The 18,091-nt window shown below is 37.4% G+C and overlaps 1 protein-coding gene across 1 annotated transcript in view; it reads right to left on the reverse strand.

The window, feature by feature from the left end:
• LOC126100961 (uncharacterized) overlaps window positions 1-18,091 on the reverse strand; it is a 239,951-nt gene that overhangs the window by 50,580 nt on the left and 171,280 nt on the right. The window contains exons 16-18 of the mRNA XM_049911623.1: window positions 16,766-16,952; window positions 14,146-14,329; window positions 8,544-8,739 (exon numbers count right to left, since the gene is read on the reverse strand). Of these exons, the coding sequence (XP_049767580.1) occupies window positions 8,544-8,739; window positions 14,146-14,329; window positions 16,766-16,952 (567 nt within the window). The remainder of the gene's footprint in view (window positions 1-8,543; window positions 8,740-14,145; window positions 14,330-16,765; window positions 16,953-18,091) is intronic.

Consider the following 18,091-nt stretch of genomic DNA (forward strand, 5'->3'; position numbering starts at 1 on the left):
ACAAACACCAATTTACTACAAATTAGATGATGCACTGTGATAGCTTACGAAAATTCTCAAAAATGCACATTTGTCTGTGTTGATATGTAATGAAATTTAGGGATGTTCTATTCTTTGGCAGTACCTGTGAACCACAAAAACTAATTTCCTGTGAAATAAGTTATGTATGGAGGAAACTTGTGTATGGAGGTAACTTGTAAAAATATAGTTTTGGAAGTGGCCAATAATTCTCAGAAATAACCTATTTCTCAGACAATTACACAATGCAATTGAAAAGAGCACAAACAAATTTAAGCCTCCAATGGATGATAACCGTATGAGTTTATCATGGCACTCATGAATGTTCAAAATTTCACAATATATTACAATACAAATGGGTGTTGATACAATCAATGAAAGATTATGCAGAAGTAACATGAACAGTAAAATACGCAAATCTAGAATTTCAAATCAGCACAAAAATCTTGTATGTGCAGTCTCACACTAAGGAAAATTCTGAAGTATGCTTTCATATGTAAATAAACTTGTGAATTGCATGGATTTTTCACTTAGCTGGATCTGTGCCAGCTACTAGACTGGTGTTCTGAAGAAGAATACTGCAATGTGATTCTATATCAGTCAAAATCACAAAAATTTGCAGCACCAACAAAACACATTTATTGGCTTTTGTAGGTAACAATGCAATTCCTGGCTGGGTGGGAGATTTTATCCAATCGTGGACTGAGCACTGTGTTGTCATCATCATTGATGTGCAAGTCACCTAAGAGGTGTTCAATAAAGAGACCTGCACTAGGTATCCAAACAACCCAAAAGAATGTTGCATGCCACCAGTCTGACAAGGTACGTCAAAACTAACATTTTGATGTGTCTTGTCAGACTAGTGGTGTGCAGTGTTCTTGTATTATCCTTCAATTGGTACATATCTTATAAATATGACTGTGTTATATGCCACATACAATCATTCTTGCATAAGCCAGGCTACAGAACACCTGTCAATTTTAGGAGCCATTGCATATACTGCTCTCATGATAATATTTGTTATATTATTGCAAATAATGTGCTTTTGATCTAACTTCTACACATGCAACTGGACAATTTCCTGTATGCTTGTCAAACTGCAAAATTGCCATCTACAAAACAACTTGCTGATGGTGACATTTTCAATTACATACTGTTATTGTTTTGGTATTTATGAATGCGCATTGTCACATGACTACACCTAATGATACTTTCCAGCACTTATTTACTGCTCTTTCACATTTTGAACAATCTTAAGATTGTTGCAGATACCAACCAAAACTGTTATCAAACTTTAATTGTGACACGAAAATTGCAGTCTAGGTATTAAAAGCTTTTACTTTTATGTTTTTTTATTTAATAAGAGTGGAAAAGAAGTGTAAGAAAAACTGATAGGTCCAAGTTTTGGAATAACTGCAAGGTGCAGGTGAAAAGATAAAATATTGGGGTCAAGTGAAGAATGGGATATAACCTGTTGGCTTTGACCAGTGACATCATAGGTTACTCATTGATATTATGTGTTTACTTTTGAGCCATAGAAATTAAATGGGTTGTCTGCTGCAGATAAGTGCCATCATGTAAATTAAAAAAAATGAATGTGGTTCTAAAAGACAGTGCTAAACATTATGTAAGATTTTTTTCGTTTGCATTGATTTAAATAACTGTTTTTTTTCCCAATTCATTTGGTACTTAATTTCATTCTTAATGAGTTTGAGATCATTTGGACCAACAGTTTTTCATTTAGAAGAATTTTTAGTTTTTCATTTTCATTTGTAGGTATGGATTTGTCTATTCCCATGAATATGGAAGGCTTAAAGGAGGCTATGAGCATAGACATGATTGCACCCATTTGATTTTTGCAAATGTCTGGTCTTGTTGCTGATTATATTCAGTGTCGTGAGTACGATGAACAATTTGCCTGTGTGTCTGCTCATCATACTTATGATTCATTCATATGTATGTGTAGCAAGGATCAGCTATGGTGCTCAATTAGACAAGGAACATGGTTTGAGAAATTGAAGCTGGCCTTGAGGGATATTATAAAAATTACATACTGCTGGTGTTTGAGGTATCCTGTGTTGCTAGGTGTGCAAGAATGTTGTGTGAGTAAGTGTTCCATTGCAGACTGGTACCCATTTTGTAATTTTGTAGGGAAGTTTGTGGGGAATATTTAAAGTATAGGGGGCCTCTGGGGGGAGGGGGTTATAGGTTATAGTTGAAATTGGTGAGTCTCATTTTGGCAAAACCAAGTACAACAGGGGGGGGGGGGGGCTGTGGCAGGATTATGGGTTTGGGGGGCTGTAATTTCAGGTCAAGAATATGACAATATAGTTTTTAAAGCAGTTTCTAATCGAATTAAGAAAGTTTTGGTGAAATTAATTTAAGCCCATGTTGCAGAGTGTTCCATAGTTATTTCCAATGGTTTTTTTCTTCATGTAGGGATTTGAGGAATAAGGGTTTTCAGCATCTTGTTGTCAATCATAATACTGAATTCAGATCTTCATCAACTGTGGCTCATACCAGTAGTATAGAAGGTTATTGGTCAGCCATAAAATCTGTTGTTGGGAGAGGGAAATGACAGATTTTAACATTTCAGAGTCATTTAGATGAATATTCATGGAGGCATAGTGTACCCAATACATATTGCCTATTTAAGTGTTCCCTTAAACGTATTGGGCAAATGTATTGTCCAAAATTTGTTGGTTAACTTCAGATTGGGATGGGGGGCAGGTGTAAGGTAACTGATAATTTAAAAGGGAGGGTTGGCCAGATGGTTAAAATATTGATTTGGATTTTTTGGGGTTGATCCATCATTCTTCATTTTCTTATGTTACATAATTTGCTTCTGTGAATTTTGTTACTTCATTTTGTTGATGTGAATGTGTGTGTGTGTGTGTGTGTGTGTGTGTGTGTGTGTGTGTGTGTGTGTGTGTGTGTGTGTCTGTGTGTCTGTGTGGTTTTTTCGTAATGTTGTGTTTCTTGTGTATGTGGGTATGTGTTTTTTGTTGATGTCTTTCTAAGTGGGCTACGGCTTTTTGTGGAGGAGCTTGCATGTGCTAAGTTTATTTTTTTATTTTGTCATTATACTGAATTTGTCTACTTTGATGTATTTCATTTTTGTATTATGCTGTTTTATGTTACCTATGGGTTCATCAGCTGCAATAGGGAATACAAATTTTGCAGCTGTTGCTTTTCTTCCCTTTCCCAACACTAGTATCACTACAATTTTTTGAGTCTATACTAGCACTACTAAAGGCAAAAAGACTTACACAGGTAAAATTTGTATCTCGTACTTCATTTGAAGTATACAGGTCAACTGAAGCACATGATACTCGTGCTAGCTAGACGAAAAAAGTGATCTATGTAACATTGATGTGATTTATCTATATAGATCAACTGAAGAACAGAATATAAATGTTATGCAAGGCACTATTTTTTGCCTTTGGTAGCACTAGTATCCTATTCTTCAGTTGACATATATAGGTCAATTGAAGTACAGAATATTCATGTTATAAATGTTGTTATTCCCATTCGCTAGTACTAGCATTCTTGTTCTTCAGTTGACGTATATAGCTCAACTAAAGAATGGGATACAAATTTCACTACTGTTGGTTTTCTTGTCTTTGCTAGCAAGAGTACGATAACTTTCAGTTGATATGATTAATATTGAAGGCAAAAAAGAAAAGGTCAAATGAAGTACAGGAATCAAATTTTATGTGTGTCATCTTCTTCCACCTTCTCGTAGTTGACGTGAGATACAGGTTGCCAATATAACAAGTGTCAATTTCCTCATTTTTGTTAGCAGTGGTATCCTATTCTTCAGTTGACCTATATAGGTCAACTTAAGTATTGGATACAAATATTGTGTATGTAGATCCTTCTGCTTTGCTATCTACATAAGAACAGACTATTAGTGGTAGTGGAGGTGAAAGTAACAATGCCTGTAAAATTTCTATCCCATACTTCAGCTGAATAATATAGTTCAACTGAAGAATAGAATACTAAGGCTAACGAAAATGAAGAAATCAACGTACGTTAAATTTGTATCCTGTACTGCAGTTAACCTATACAACTCAACTGAAGTTTGAGATATGAGTTATATATGTTATATTTGTCAAGTGAGGTATTTTATGCTACTGCTAGTCCTATCCCTTCTTTTTCCTTTATTTTTTATAGAAGATCTGGTTCTCAAAATAGTTATATCCTTAAGATTATGGTTGAAATATTACTGGCTGTGATATACACTCCTGGAAATGGAAAAAAGAACACATTGACACCGGTGTGTCAGACCCACCATACTTGCTCCGGACACTGCGAGAGGGCTGTACAAGCAATGATCACACGCACGGCACAGCGGACACACCAGGAACCGCGGTGTTGGCCGTTGAATGGCGCTAGCTGCGCAGCATTTGTGCACCGCCGCCGTCAGTGTCAGCCAGTTTGCCGTGGCATACGGAGCTCCATCGCAGTCTTTAACACTGGTAGCATGCCGCGACAGCGTGGACGTGAACCGTATGTGCAGTTGACGGACTTTGAGCGAGGGCATATAGTGGGCATGCGGGAGGCCGGGTGGACGTACCCCCAAATTGCTCAACACGTGGGGCGTGAGGTCTCCACAGTACATCGATGTTGTCGCCAGTGGTCGGCGGAAGGTGCACGTGCCCGTCGACCTGGGACCGGACCGCAGCGACGCACGGATGCACGCCAAGACCGTAGGATCCTACGCAGTGCCGTAGGGGAAAGCACTGCCACTTCCCAGCAAATTAGGGACACTGTTGCTCCTGGGGTATCGGCGAGGACCATTTGTAACCGTCTCCATGAAGCTGGGCTACGGTCCCGCACACCGTTAGGCCGTCTTCCGCTCACGCCCCAACATCGTGCAGCCCGCCTCCAGTGGTGTCGCGACAGGCGTGAATGGAGGGACGAATGGAGATGTGTCGTCTTCAGCGATGAGAGTCGCTTCTGCCTTGGTGCCAATGATGGTCGTATGCGTGTTTGGCGCCGTGCAGGTGAGCGCCACAATCAGGACCGCATACGACCGAGGCACACAGGGCCAACACCCGGCATCATGGTGTGGGGAGCGATCTCCTACACTGGCCGTACATCACTGGTGATCATCGAGGAGACACTGAATAGTGCACGGTACATCCAAACCGTCATCGAACCCATCGTTCTACCATTCCTAGACCGGCAAGGGAACTTGCTGTTCCAACAGGACAATGCACGTCCGCATGTATCCCGTGCCACCCAACGTGCTCTAGAAGGTGTAAGTCAACTATCCTGGCCAGCAAGATCTCCAGATCTGTCCCCCATTGAGCATGTTTGGGACTGGATGAAGCGTCGTCTCACGCGGTCTGCATGTCCAGCACGAATGCTGGTCCAACTGAGGCGCCAGGTGGAAACGGCATGGCAAGTCGTTCCACAGGATTACATCCAGCATCTCTACGATCGTGTCCATGGGAGAATAGCAGCCTGCATTGCTGCGAAAGGTGGATATACACTGTACTAGTGCCGACATTGTGCATGCTCTGTTGCCTGTGTCTATGTGCCTGTGGTTCTGTCAGTGTGATCATGTGATGTATCTGACCCCAGGAATGTGTCAATAAAGTTTCCCCTTCCTGGGACAATGAATTCACGGTGTTCTTATTTCAATTTCCAGGAGTGTATTAATGATAGAAGCTTGGATTTTGGAGAGGATGTTGATCTTTTACTGCAGACTGTTTATGAAGGGATTCTTCAAAACTATACTCCCAAGGGGGTGAAATTGAGGATAAAGATTTATATAAAAATATTTAATTATGAAAGATTTTTAAAGCTAAGTCAAAATTAGTATTTGGCTTCTTGGCTAGAAAAAAAATTATAAATACATAAACAAAATAAAATAAATAAACATGCTTCAGTGTTCATGGAAATCCAACCTCTAAGGCGTTACAATTGGAGACAAAAGTTACCATGGAAATACTTCATTACAAAAGTATTTTTGAAACAATCTCTGAAAATTCATATCTGGCTCCTCAGTTGGATTCAAAAAGAATTGTGTGTTTCAGTGTTATTGGAATTTTAATACCTAAGGGGATGAAATAGGATGTGAAAATTTTCATGAAAATATTTCATATATTAAAATATTTTTGAAGCAAAATCTATGAAAATTGGTGATTGACATCTAAAGAAATGTTTGTTACAATATGAAAGTTTCTAAGAAAATATAATCACCAAAATTAAAAGGCAAGATTAACAAAATCTGTGACTCCAACCATCAGAATCACTTTTTGGTCAGAAGACATTCAGAAGATACCATTCTTAATTAGTGTGAAAAGTTTAGATGATGTTGTAAATTGTGAGCAACATAAAAATTTGGATAAAAAAAATGTGCAGACCATACAGTCTATGTGAGTGAAGCAGTGGAAGCTAAGCTAGTTTTGAGTTCATCATTCACACAGATATAATTTTTGGATGGTGTAAAAATTTCATATTACAACATGAAATATTTAAACTCGCAACATTACATTCTAAGTACATTTTCCATCTTAAAATAATTCATTTTTACTTATTTATTTTTATCTTCTTGTCAGATGACTTTTGTACTATGCTTATAGCAGTTACTTGATTTGTTTGTCCCTGTTAGACTGTCAAGCACTTTATGGCCACAAACCATAAAGAACTGAGTTTCATGTGGAACTGTTTCAGTTCAGCAACTGCTTAGCTGCAGTGTTTATGTGCTTCAGTTATGTTGAAAGTGGTGCAAACAATCGTTGCAATAGAACTATTACTATCAAAAATCAGTAGCTGTTTTCTTATGTTTACTGTGATTAAGTCAAATAAGTATTTCTGAAGATGAGTTACTAGGAGTCAATAAGTATTGAAATATTGACACCAGCAGGACTGGTGTGTGTAAAATCTAAAAACAAGGTAACGAAAGCAGCAAATGTTCACAAGATAGAAGACTTGTAAGTTTTTGTCTTAATAATTAAGACAGATTAATCTGCGTAATTTGACATTCTTTGGATAAAGATATTTTTTGTGATATTATAAGCACAAAATGGGAAGAAAAGTTTCGAATTTCATAGTATTGTAAGATGAGGGCATAAACGCAGCCAACCATGACTGTTTATTCTTGCACATTGTATTCACTAAGCTCTGAACATGTGTCCCTCTGTGAGGCAGCTATTATTTTTTTGTTTCACAAAAATGAACTGAAATCAATTTTTAATATGTTTTGAATTAACTTAGCAGATTCCACAATAATTACCGTCAAATCAGATATGTGATATAGGTCTCATTCATCATCAGATGTTGCTGCATACCTGTTCCCATTGAAATCATACTATACTTGTGTGAATCTTTTTGTTATGGCTATCGCAACTCAGCATCTCTGCTATATGGTGAGTAGCAAATCTCCTTCTCTAATATTGTAATCATACACAGTTATTCACATTGTGAGGTTACACTAATGTACCATTCATGTCTTTGGTTTATTATTCCTCCAACATAAATACACTGTAAAGGACAGTAGCTTATTTTAAGAGGGCATGTCTCTAAAAATGCAGACTAGTATTATCTTGCTGGAATATGTAACCAGAAAATAAATCTCAACAATATGTAAATGATTGATTGCTACTCATGTCATAGAGGACTGGTTGGAGGTAGACAGGCACACTGAAAAAAGACTGCAAGATATTATTAGCTACTGGACTAATTCCTTTGTCAGGTGTAGAAAACACACACACACACACACATATGAATAACTCACACATGCAAGGCCACTGTCATCTAAACACAAACAATCAACATGCATAACTCTCTGGTGCAAGACTACTATCATCACCGGGTACTAAAAAATAGACATATAATTCTGTATCCCTATGATAATGCACAATGCAGTTATATGAATCATTTTTAACTGATCACAGACAACTTTATTTACTTCTGTGAAGATGTTGTTCTATTGCCAAGACTATTTAAGATTCACGAGCAATTACAGCCAACGCACTCACTCTAGGATGCATATTTCAGTATGCAGTGAAGTATACCTGGAATGAAATTAGCCGATGTAAACTGTGAAAGTGGCAGTGAAGACTTAAAGTGGCTTGATCTGTGAGACTATTTGGTTTCCTCAGATGGTATGAGATTAGGATACAAAAGCATAAGATCCAAATTTGGATCTACTGTTCTCCCTTTCCAGAAGTCTTTGAAAATGATTATCATTACTTTTTATAAAAAGCTCTTGGGTATCCAGCCAAGTGATTGTACGAAATTCTGTAATACTTCAGTGGGTGTTGATGCTGAAGATGATGACAGGTATTGAAACTTTAAACTATTTTGATATTGTCACCCTGCTGGAAATCAAGAGCTTTTCACCAGCAGTGAGCACCAGGATAGTTTACTTCCAGATGGCATTACTTTAGACAACAATTTTTTCAGTTATTTTACAATCATTTCTTATTAGAATTTGAGCATCTTAAACAAACAATTAATACTTTTACTATTACATTTACTAATACATTTACTATTAAATACAGACAAACCTGGTGCTCTACACCATGTTGCAGCTGGAATATCAGTTTTCACAGTGTAAGATGTAACTTTCCATGTACTGTTGTTGTAACAGCTAGCCATCTGAATGAGAAAATCATCTGGTGTGTGGTCATTACTGCCTGAGCCATTGTTATGGTATGTGTTGGCTTCAACATATGTGATGTTGCCTTGATCATCAACACCAGCCTAAGACAAAAGAGAAAGCACTAATATTTTGCATGAAAGTAGATGCTGAAAGTACAGTTCTAAATATTAACCAGTGATAAATATACTTGACAATCGCCAACCAAACAGCAAATCAACTTTTTTAAATTATTGGCCAATGCACCAGTTATACTGAATTTCCTGAATGCCACTGTTTATTATATAAGGAGCATACTGATAGCACATATCAACAAAAATAATCAATTTTTGAAAATATAATGTAGCTGGATAGATAAAAAATCTACTCACCAAGCAGCAACAGGAGAATACATGTATACAGGTATAGAAATCTGCAAGTTTTTGGAGAAAGTGGCTCTTTCTTCTGACAGAAGCATTAAAGGAGTAGCAAGTGGGGGGAAGGAAAAGGATTGGCATGGTTTAGGAAATGGCGAGAGCTTAGAAAAGTCAGCTAGAGCCCCAGATCAGGTGAGACTTACCAAACTATTTGAGAAGGAAAGACTGATTGTTAGAGTCTGCACCAGACATGATTTGAAAACCTGAGAGCCTAAATGTGGAAGATAGGGCAATGCACAATACAGAAATTATTGACAAAACATTGTACAGGAGTTAATAAGAGAGGAAAACTAAGTGTATTGTATGTGTTAGTGGAGGCGAAGATGGGTGGGGGGAGGCATGAGCAGAGAGGGGGAATAGACAGTCCAGAGAATAAAAGATGTAGAAAGCTAAGAAATATTGAGCCCAAGGAAATTAACATAAATAAAAGCCAGGTGGTAGTGAGTAGTTCCAATGCCAGTTACCTCCTGCAGAGTTCTGTGAAATAGGTGTCCGGGTAAGGAATCCAGATGGCATATGTAGTGAAACAGCCACGGAGGTCATGATTGTCATGTTGTAGCCTAGAGCATGTTCTGCCATGGAATATTGTGTGTTACATCTGCCTATGCTTATTCATACTAACTGCTAACTTAGTGGTAGTCATGCCAATACATAAAGCCAAACAGTGTTTATGTACAGCCCTGTATATGACATGTTGTTTTGCAGGTATTTTTCTATTTGATAGCATATATTTTGCCAGTTGGAGGTTTTAGGAAGTCATAGCCTTAAATATGTAGCTGATTGATTCATTCAAGACCAAAATAATACTGAGTGACATGAATTGTACTCCTATGATGTTTTTTGAAGGGATCAGCAGTACCAGTATTGAATGTGATGGCCCAGAAAATCTGCTTTTGATCTAGGCTGGTGGCCTAATTAAATCCAGTGAAGGATGAGGTGAGAATGGTGATGTATTGCTGTAAAGAGTCTGCATCTGAGCAAATACAGGGTTATTACAAATGATTAAAGCAATTTCACAGCTCTACAATAACTTTATTATTTGAGATATTTTCACAATGCTTTGAACACACATACAAAAACTCAAAAAGTTTTTTTAGGCATTCACAAATGTTTGATATGTGCTCCTTTAGTGATTCGGCAGACATCAAGCTGATAATCAAGTTCCTCCCACACTTGGCGCAGCATGTCCCCATCAATGAGTTCGAAAGCATCATTGATGCGAGCTTGCAGTTCTGGCACGTTTCTTGGTAGAGTAGGTTTAAACACTGAATCTTTCACATAACCCCACAGAAAGAAATCACATGGGGTTAAGTTGGGAGAGCGTGGAGGCCATGACATGAATTGCTGATCATGATCTCCACCACGACCGATCCATCGGTTTTCCAATCTCCTGTTTAAGAAATGCCGAACATCATGATGGAAGTGCGGTGGAGCACAATCCTTTTGAAAGATGAAGTTGGTGCTGCCAGTCTCCAGTTGTGGCATGAGCCAATTTTCCGCAGGCTACGCGTGAAACTTGCCCGCACGTGTTCAACCGTTTCTTCGCTCACTGCAGGCCGACCCGTTGATTTCCCCTTACAGAGGCATCCAGAAGCTTTAAACTGTGCATACCATCGCCGAATGGAGTTAGCAGTTGGTGGATCTTTGTTGAACTTCATCCTGAAGTGTCGTTGCACTGTTATGACTGACTGATGTGAGTGCATTTCAAGCATGACATACGCTTTCTCGGCTCCTGTCGCCATTTTGTCTCACTGCGCTCTCGAGCGCTCTGGCGGCAGAAACCTGAAGTGCGGCTTCAGCTGAACAAAACTTTATGAGTTTTTCTACATATCTGTAGTGTGTCGTGACCATATGTCAATGAATGGAGCTACAGTGAATTTATGAAATCACTTCAATCATTTGTAATAGCTCTGTACATTTGCCTCAAATGCCAAGGCTATATGGGTGGGAATGTTTTACATGGAAAGGATGGCAACTGTTTACTTGGTCCCACAACACTTCGTGCGTTTTGTTACACAGCACATGATAGTTGTAAGCTTTTTCACCTTGAAGTAAATGCATTACAAGGATGCTGTTAAGATAACATTCATTTTTCTACCCAATTAATGAGCTTCACACTTTGATCCTGACATATCATTCAGTGCTGACTGGCCTCCATGTCATCTTCTGGCATTGGCATTATCTATATGTTGTATGAAGTGGCATGTGGTTCAGCATATCACTCTCCTGGTCTTATTCAGCTTCCCAGACCTTTGAGACACTACCTCTCACTCAAGTAGCTGCTCAATTGGCATCATGTGGCTGAACTGTAATGTTCTTTTGCTCTCAGCAAGGAAAAACGCTGGCAGTGACTGCTGGCAGTTGAAACTGTGTCTTTTACGTACATGCTGACCACTCAGCTATGGAAGAGGACCAATTTGTATGCAGTAAATCCTGGCTAACTGAACTTGGGTCACCCAAACCATGGATTCTTTGAAACAATTCCAAAAATCACAACTAAAGAAAAAACCTGCACTCATGGAAACAATTCAAGGTGAATGTGCTCGGCTGTAGTTAGTGAGGAGAAATGAACACCTGACCTTGAGTTGATTCCCCATCCACTGACTCACCAGTCTAAACAAAGCTGCACAGCAAACAATAGTACAATCAGGTAGCAGTATCTTTTCATTGTGTGTGTATTTTTGTGCTGTGTTACTATGAAGTGCAGTATACTGTGTATTAACATACTGTAATCCTAAATCTGTAATTTTAACTTTTATGAAGAACCTAAGCATAGCCTATAAAGAGGTTTTTGAATTCATTTGACTTTCAAAACATTAAAAAATATGTACATCACAAAATATTGTAGTATGTTCACGGCTTAACCAAAAAAAATTATTATCCAAAATGGCTTCAATCCCTTTCATTCAGATGACCAGCCTTATACTGTGTTATGCATAAAAAGTATCAAAAATTGTAGGTGCAGAAGAAAATATTGAAAATTAGTAGAACAAGGAGTAGTCGGAAGTGACTTGTGTACAATTTTAATGTTAACAAGCATTGACAGTTTCAAATCACATTACTTGTTCTTTGGATATAATAATTAGCTTTAAGCATATGCTAATAGGATTCAAATAAAAACAACTGGTCATGATATAGCACAAGCACTGAGCAGCAATAGCAGCATAAACAAGAACTTGAAAATAATAGTACAGCTTGCATACTTGTGTTCCTTTTCAAACATACTGATGTAGAAACAGTTACATTCCCTCATGCTGTAACCTGATTGGGGTGCACAATAATCTAGTGTGTATCAGGCTGGGGGAGCGTGCAACGGATGAAGAGCAGGGAATGAAAAAGGCTACGGTTGGAAGGGTAGGGTAGGAATAAAATAGGACTACAGAACCACAAAAATTACATCCTAAGGATGGTCAGGATGAGGAATGTTGCACTCTTTGATAAGTGGGAGGGGATGAGAACTGGGTAGGATAATGTGGAAAAGGTAATCCCCTGATAAAACAGTGTCAGGGAGACCTATATACCCAATTTAAAATGTGTCTGAAAGGGGGGATGAAATAATGAGATGTAAGAAAATGGAAGGGTGCAGAAAATTTGTTGATAATATAGGTAGACATAGATGTAGAGCACTGACTAGCTTAGAATAATGTGGCCAAAGGAATTGTTGGAATCTGACCCTAATCTCACATAAAGTTTTGTCTCTTATAATTCATGTTGTTGCTGTTGTGGTCTTCAGTCCAGAGACTGATTTGATGCAGCCTTCCATGCTGCTCTATCCTGTGCAAGCTTCTTCATCTCCAAGTACCTACTCAGACCTACATCCTTATGAATCTGTCTAGTGTATTTACCTCTTGGTGTCCCTTTACAATTTTTACCCTCCATGCTGCCCTCCAATACTAAATTGGTGATCCGTTGATGCCTCAGAACATGTCCTACCAACTGATGCCTTCTTCTAGTCAAGTTGAGCCACAAATTCCTCTTGTCCCCAATTCTATTCAACACCTCCTCATTAGTTATGTGATCTACCAATACTTCTATTCAATTTTAATAATAACTGTCACCCACTTACACAGCTTGTAGCAACATTTCTCATCTCCAATAGTGCTTCACCTTCCTTCTCCAGATCCTTTCCTGATAACACCAACCCCATAATGGATAAAATCTACAGTCTCAAACAAGATGTTGATCTGACCAGCCTCCATACAAATAAGGAATCCACCACTGATAACAAATTACTGCACCTAGATGGTAGACACCTGTACCTATATGTCTTGATCCAGAAATCACAATCCACAACTCTGGCAAGAGATTGCACTCTTTACTCAAAATGCAGATACTCTTCTAAACTAATGAAAGAACTTATCAGAGAATATTTGAAAACTGATCTGAAAATTAAATATAATGAATCTGAAATAATGCACAACCAACACACTGCAAGGACAACTGTAAAAAAATTAATAATGAGTAAATGTTTACAATAATAGTATATTGCCAATCTTGTCTCAGTGCAATGAGTCATGGGATTGCAATGTGAAAACTATTCAAAAACTGAATTTTTACAGGGGGGGAACTGGGAATTTCCAGGAGACAAGAAAACAAAAGATTACAACAGGAGTGGAAGACAATTAGGATTGTAAATCAATAAAAGGACAGGGGGCAAGGACACATATTCAGCTGAATGAATGCCATTATCCAGCTGTGTATGTTAAGCATGAGTAGCTGATGCTGATGATGAAAACACAGTAAAAATTGGAGACTGTCAAAAAATTATTTTTCTGCAGTCACTTTAAGTACAAAGTGAGGATACAGTTAATGTTTAACGTAACACACACACACCAAAATTATTGACAATTGTGGGTATTTTATGATAGCTGCCTCTCTCCACTGGCAAAATCTCTCACTCACTTAGTGTATCTGTACTGAATTTTTCAAATTAGAATTTATAAAATGTGTGTGAATGGTTGAATGGCTGGGTTTCTCAAAAAATTGCATTACATGATAAAACAAAATAGTTTACTGTCCCTGTTATTATAAATTGCACTCTTATTTCCAACAGATCTGGTCATGTGTAGCTCAAATAAAGCAGAAGCAACTTACTTCATAATCTATAGCAACATCAAATCTTTTTCCAATTGATTCCATTGTCCTTTGTAAGGGAAGATGGATGCGAACAGGTCTCTTCTGAAGATATGCTGCAAGAGCTCCAGCTGCAGTTGTCTGAGAGTTTCTTGTTATCTTACATCCATAACAACCTCCAACCCTTCTGACATTGACATTTATACTGAAAAAATATGAACAAGCAATATTATTTTGTGAATTGTGTATTGTGTTTTATTCATCTTGTGACATACATCAGCAATCCATTTGGTTTGTGAACAGGAGATATGTCAAAAATTTATACCATACTTACAATGATTTTTACACTAATAAATAATAGCACTACAAGAAATAACAACACTATAAGGATATTTCTTGGAACATGTGACACATTGTATCCAGCTCAAATTTCCAGTTTGTCCTACATGATTTCATCCACTGAGAAAAACATTTCTGTGTCAGTACCTCATATAGCTTTCTTTTAAGTGGACTTAGATATTCATCTATATCAACTTGTTCACTTAAATTTATTTCAAATTTTCATTCCTATATATTGAAGTCCCTGCACATACAGTCTGAGGGGCTGGGTGGGGAGCATAGATTTTTCTCTGTTTCTAGTGTAATGTGATGGACAAAATGGGTTCCCTCAATTTGTATCTGATGTACAAAAATATAATAATGACATATGTGTATAGGGATGGCAGAGTTAATATTTAAGTTTTCTAAATAATGGATGACTTGATTATTTATGATTTGCAGTGCACATATTTCAAATGACTTTTTTCTGTATTTTTAGCAGTTGCACTATGTTTGTCAAGTTACCCCAAAAAACAATACCTTACCTAATAACAGATTCAAAGTAGCTTGTATATGCTACTTTTTGTGTATGCATGTCAGATGCAGTTGATAATATTTGACTGCAAATGCAAAACTTGTCAGTTTGTTTGCTAGGTATTCAATGTGTGCCTGCCTGCTCAAATGTTTATCTACATTTAAACCTAAGAATTTGACAGAGTCAACTTCTTCTATATTTTGGTTGTTGTGAACAATCTAAATCTGCTCACATTTTGACTGTTTGGTTTTGAATTGCATCATGTGAGGCTTGGATATGTTTAGATCCAATCAATTTAGCTAAAACCGAGTTTCTAAGGTACTTAGGGCACTGATCACAGATTAGGCAATTTTTTCTGAATCTTGATCTTCAACTAAGAAGTGTCATCTCTGAACAGAACTGATGAGGAGCTGATATTTAATGATAATTCATTAACATAGAAGGTAAATAGGACTGGGCCTAATGTGGAGCCTTGTGAAACACCTCTCAAGATATTTTTTTTCCAGCCAGAAAAATAATATATGCCATTTAAGGAAATGCTAACTCTTTGCTTTCTGTTTGATAAGTAGGATTTAAGCCACTGTAGTGTACAGGTGCTAATGCTACATGTCTCAAGTTTATAAATAAGCAGTGCATGGTTTACAGAATCAAAAGCCTCTGTGAGGTTGCAGAACATTCCTGTTATCTTATTTCTCTTTTCTAATGATGTAAATATTTTCTCACTGAAACAGTTCACTGCTTCTATGGTTTTTTTCCCCCGCTGCAAACCATTTCCCCTGCTGAAAACCTTTGGAACTTAGCATATCTGTCTCATTCCCACTGCCTCAGGCATCTGTATCACAATATCATGTTCATGTTCAATGGCAATAACAAATACATAATGACAGAATTAAGATACAAGCAAGATAATAATTGTATAAATGAAATTAGAGTAGAGTCTATTTATCATGAAGCATTTGGGAGGTAATGTTGAGTGAAAAAATAATTGCATTTTATGTTGTCCAAGGACACTATTTTAATTCTTTTCCAGCACCAGTAGATAGTTTTAAGTTAAAGTACAGATCAGTCATTATGGTGTCTGGGAAGTCCATATGAATAAATCTTTAGAATTTTATTCCATTATCAAATGTTTATAAAAATAATTACACAAATAACATGGAAATATAAGATAAGGGAACTACATCAAATGTTTTTAAGGGAAAATGTGCTGTGATAAAATTTTAGTTCAGCCATTCTGATTTTGTTTTTTGATGTTTCTACCAAGTGACTTCAGATAAATGAAAGGCACTCATGCTACAGAAGTCATGTAATTATATGAACAACAAAGAGGTGTAATTAGTAATAAAAATTCATATTGAAAATTTATGCAGTTGTTAACTGAAAAAGAATCATCTCCAATGTTGTCACTGTATATGAAGTTCTGCATGTTCCCTTAAAGGGGATCATCACTTCATCTCATTGCTCCATACAAGCACAAGAAAAGGAAAATAAATTATAATTTAGTTCAGACCTTACCTTGTGTAATATTTGTATTCTAATATAAACATACAGCAATGTAACACACAGATTCTTACAAAACCAGAAAATGAATTGCATTGGACTGAAGTATTTTTTACTCTTATCTGAGATCAGTGCACCACTGATATGACTAAGCTAATGATTAAGCAGCATATGAATTTAAAAGTTAACATTGCAGATACTAAAATCTATTTCATTTGCACAATGGTGGAAATATGAGTGTATTTCTTAAATGTTATGTAAAAATATTGTTTGTGTTGGTTAATTTACCTGTGCTGTGGAATTTTCAAGGCTTCTGATATTGCAACTTGTGTCAGATTTGGCCATTGTGTAGGTGCATACACATCAATTCCATCTTCTGTTGGTATACATAACGCAGTTTGTGTTTCCATGGAGAAATGGTACTGACTTCCAACGTGAAAGCTGCCTTTAATTGTATGCTTTGTATTCTTCTTCTCTGAAACCAGAATAATATACACTCTGGCAGTTGCCTGAGCTTGGATTAACTGTTAATACACCATAGTTAACAATCTTTAAGAAAGAGTATGAATAATAAAATCTCTGAAAAAGAAGAATATTAAAAAACCTGTTGTTAGAGAGAAGAGAGCAAGTGTGATGGCACCAACAATAATTATTTCATAAAGTGATATTTCTAAGTTAATGAATTATGTATGTCTATTCATCTGAATGCAATTGACAATGGGAATAATATCATTTCTGAGACATACACCTCCAAGAATACTAAGCAACAGGTGATTAAGATCAAACTTTTTATCACTGACAACTGCACTAAACCAGTGCTCATCAGTGCTTGCTGTTCGTTAAACTCTATTGAACTCAAGAATCTCAACTACTGACACTCAAACTTAAATGCAGGGTGTTACAAAAAGGTACAGCCAAACTTTCAGGAAACATTCCTCACACACAAATAAAGGAAAGATGTTATGTGGACATGTGTCCAGAAACGCTTAATTTCCATGTTAGAGCTCATTTTAGATTAAGCCCCATGTTCTTCCACCTATGCTCAATGGAGCATGTTATCATGATTTCATATGGGATACTCTACCTGTGCTGCTAGAACATGTGCCTTTACAAGTACAGCACAACATGTGGTTCACGCACGATGGAGCTCCTGCACATTTCAGTCGAAGTGTTCGTACGCTTCTCAATAACAGATTCAGTGACCGATGGATTGGTAGAGGCAGACCAATTCCATGGCCTCCACGCTCTCCTGATCTCAACCCTCTTGACTTTCATTTATGGAGGCATTTGAAAGCTCTTGTCTACGCAACCCTGGTACCAAATGTAGAGACTCTTCGTGCTCGTATTATGGATGGCTGTGATACAATACGCCATTCTCCAGGGCTGCATCACCACATCAGGTATTCCATGTGACGGAGGGTGGATGCATGTATCTTCGCTAATGGAGGACATTTTGAACATTTCCTGTAACAAAGTGTTTGAAGTCATGCTGGTACGTTCTGTTGCTGTGTGTTTCCATTCCATGATTAATGTGATTTTAAGAGAAGTAATAAAATGAGCTCTAACATGGAAAGTAAGTGTTTCCGGACACATGTCCACATAACATATTTTCTT

Source organism: Schistocerca cancellata, chromosome 9 (assembly GCF_023864275.1).
Source record: "Schistocerca cancellata isolate TAMUIC-IGC-003103 chromosome 9, iqSchCanc2.1, whole genome shotgun sequence".
Taxonomy (NCBI): domain Eukaryota; kingdom Metazoa; phylum Arthropoda; class Insecta; order Orthoptera; family Acrididae; genus Schistocerca; species Schistocerca cancellata.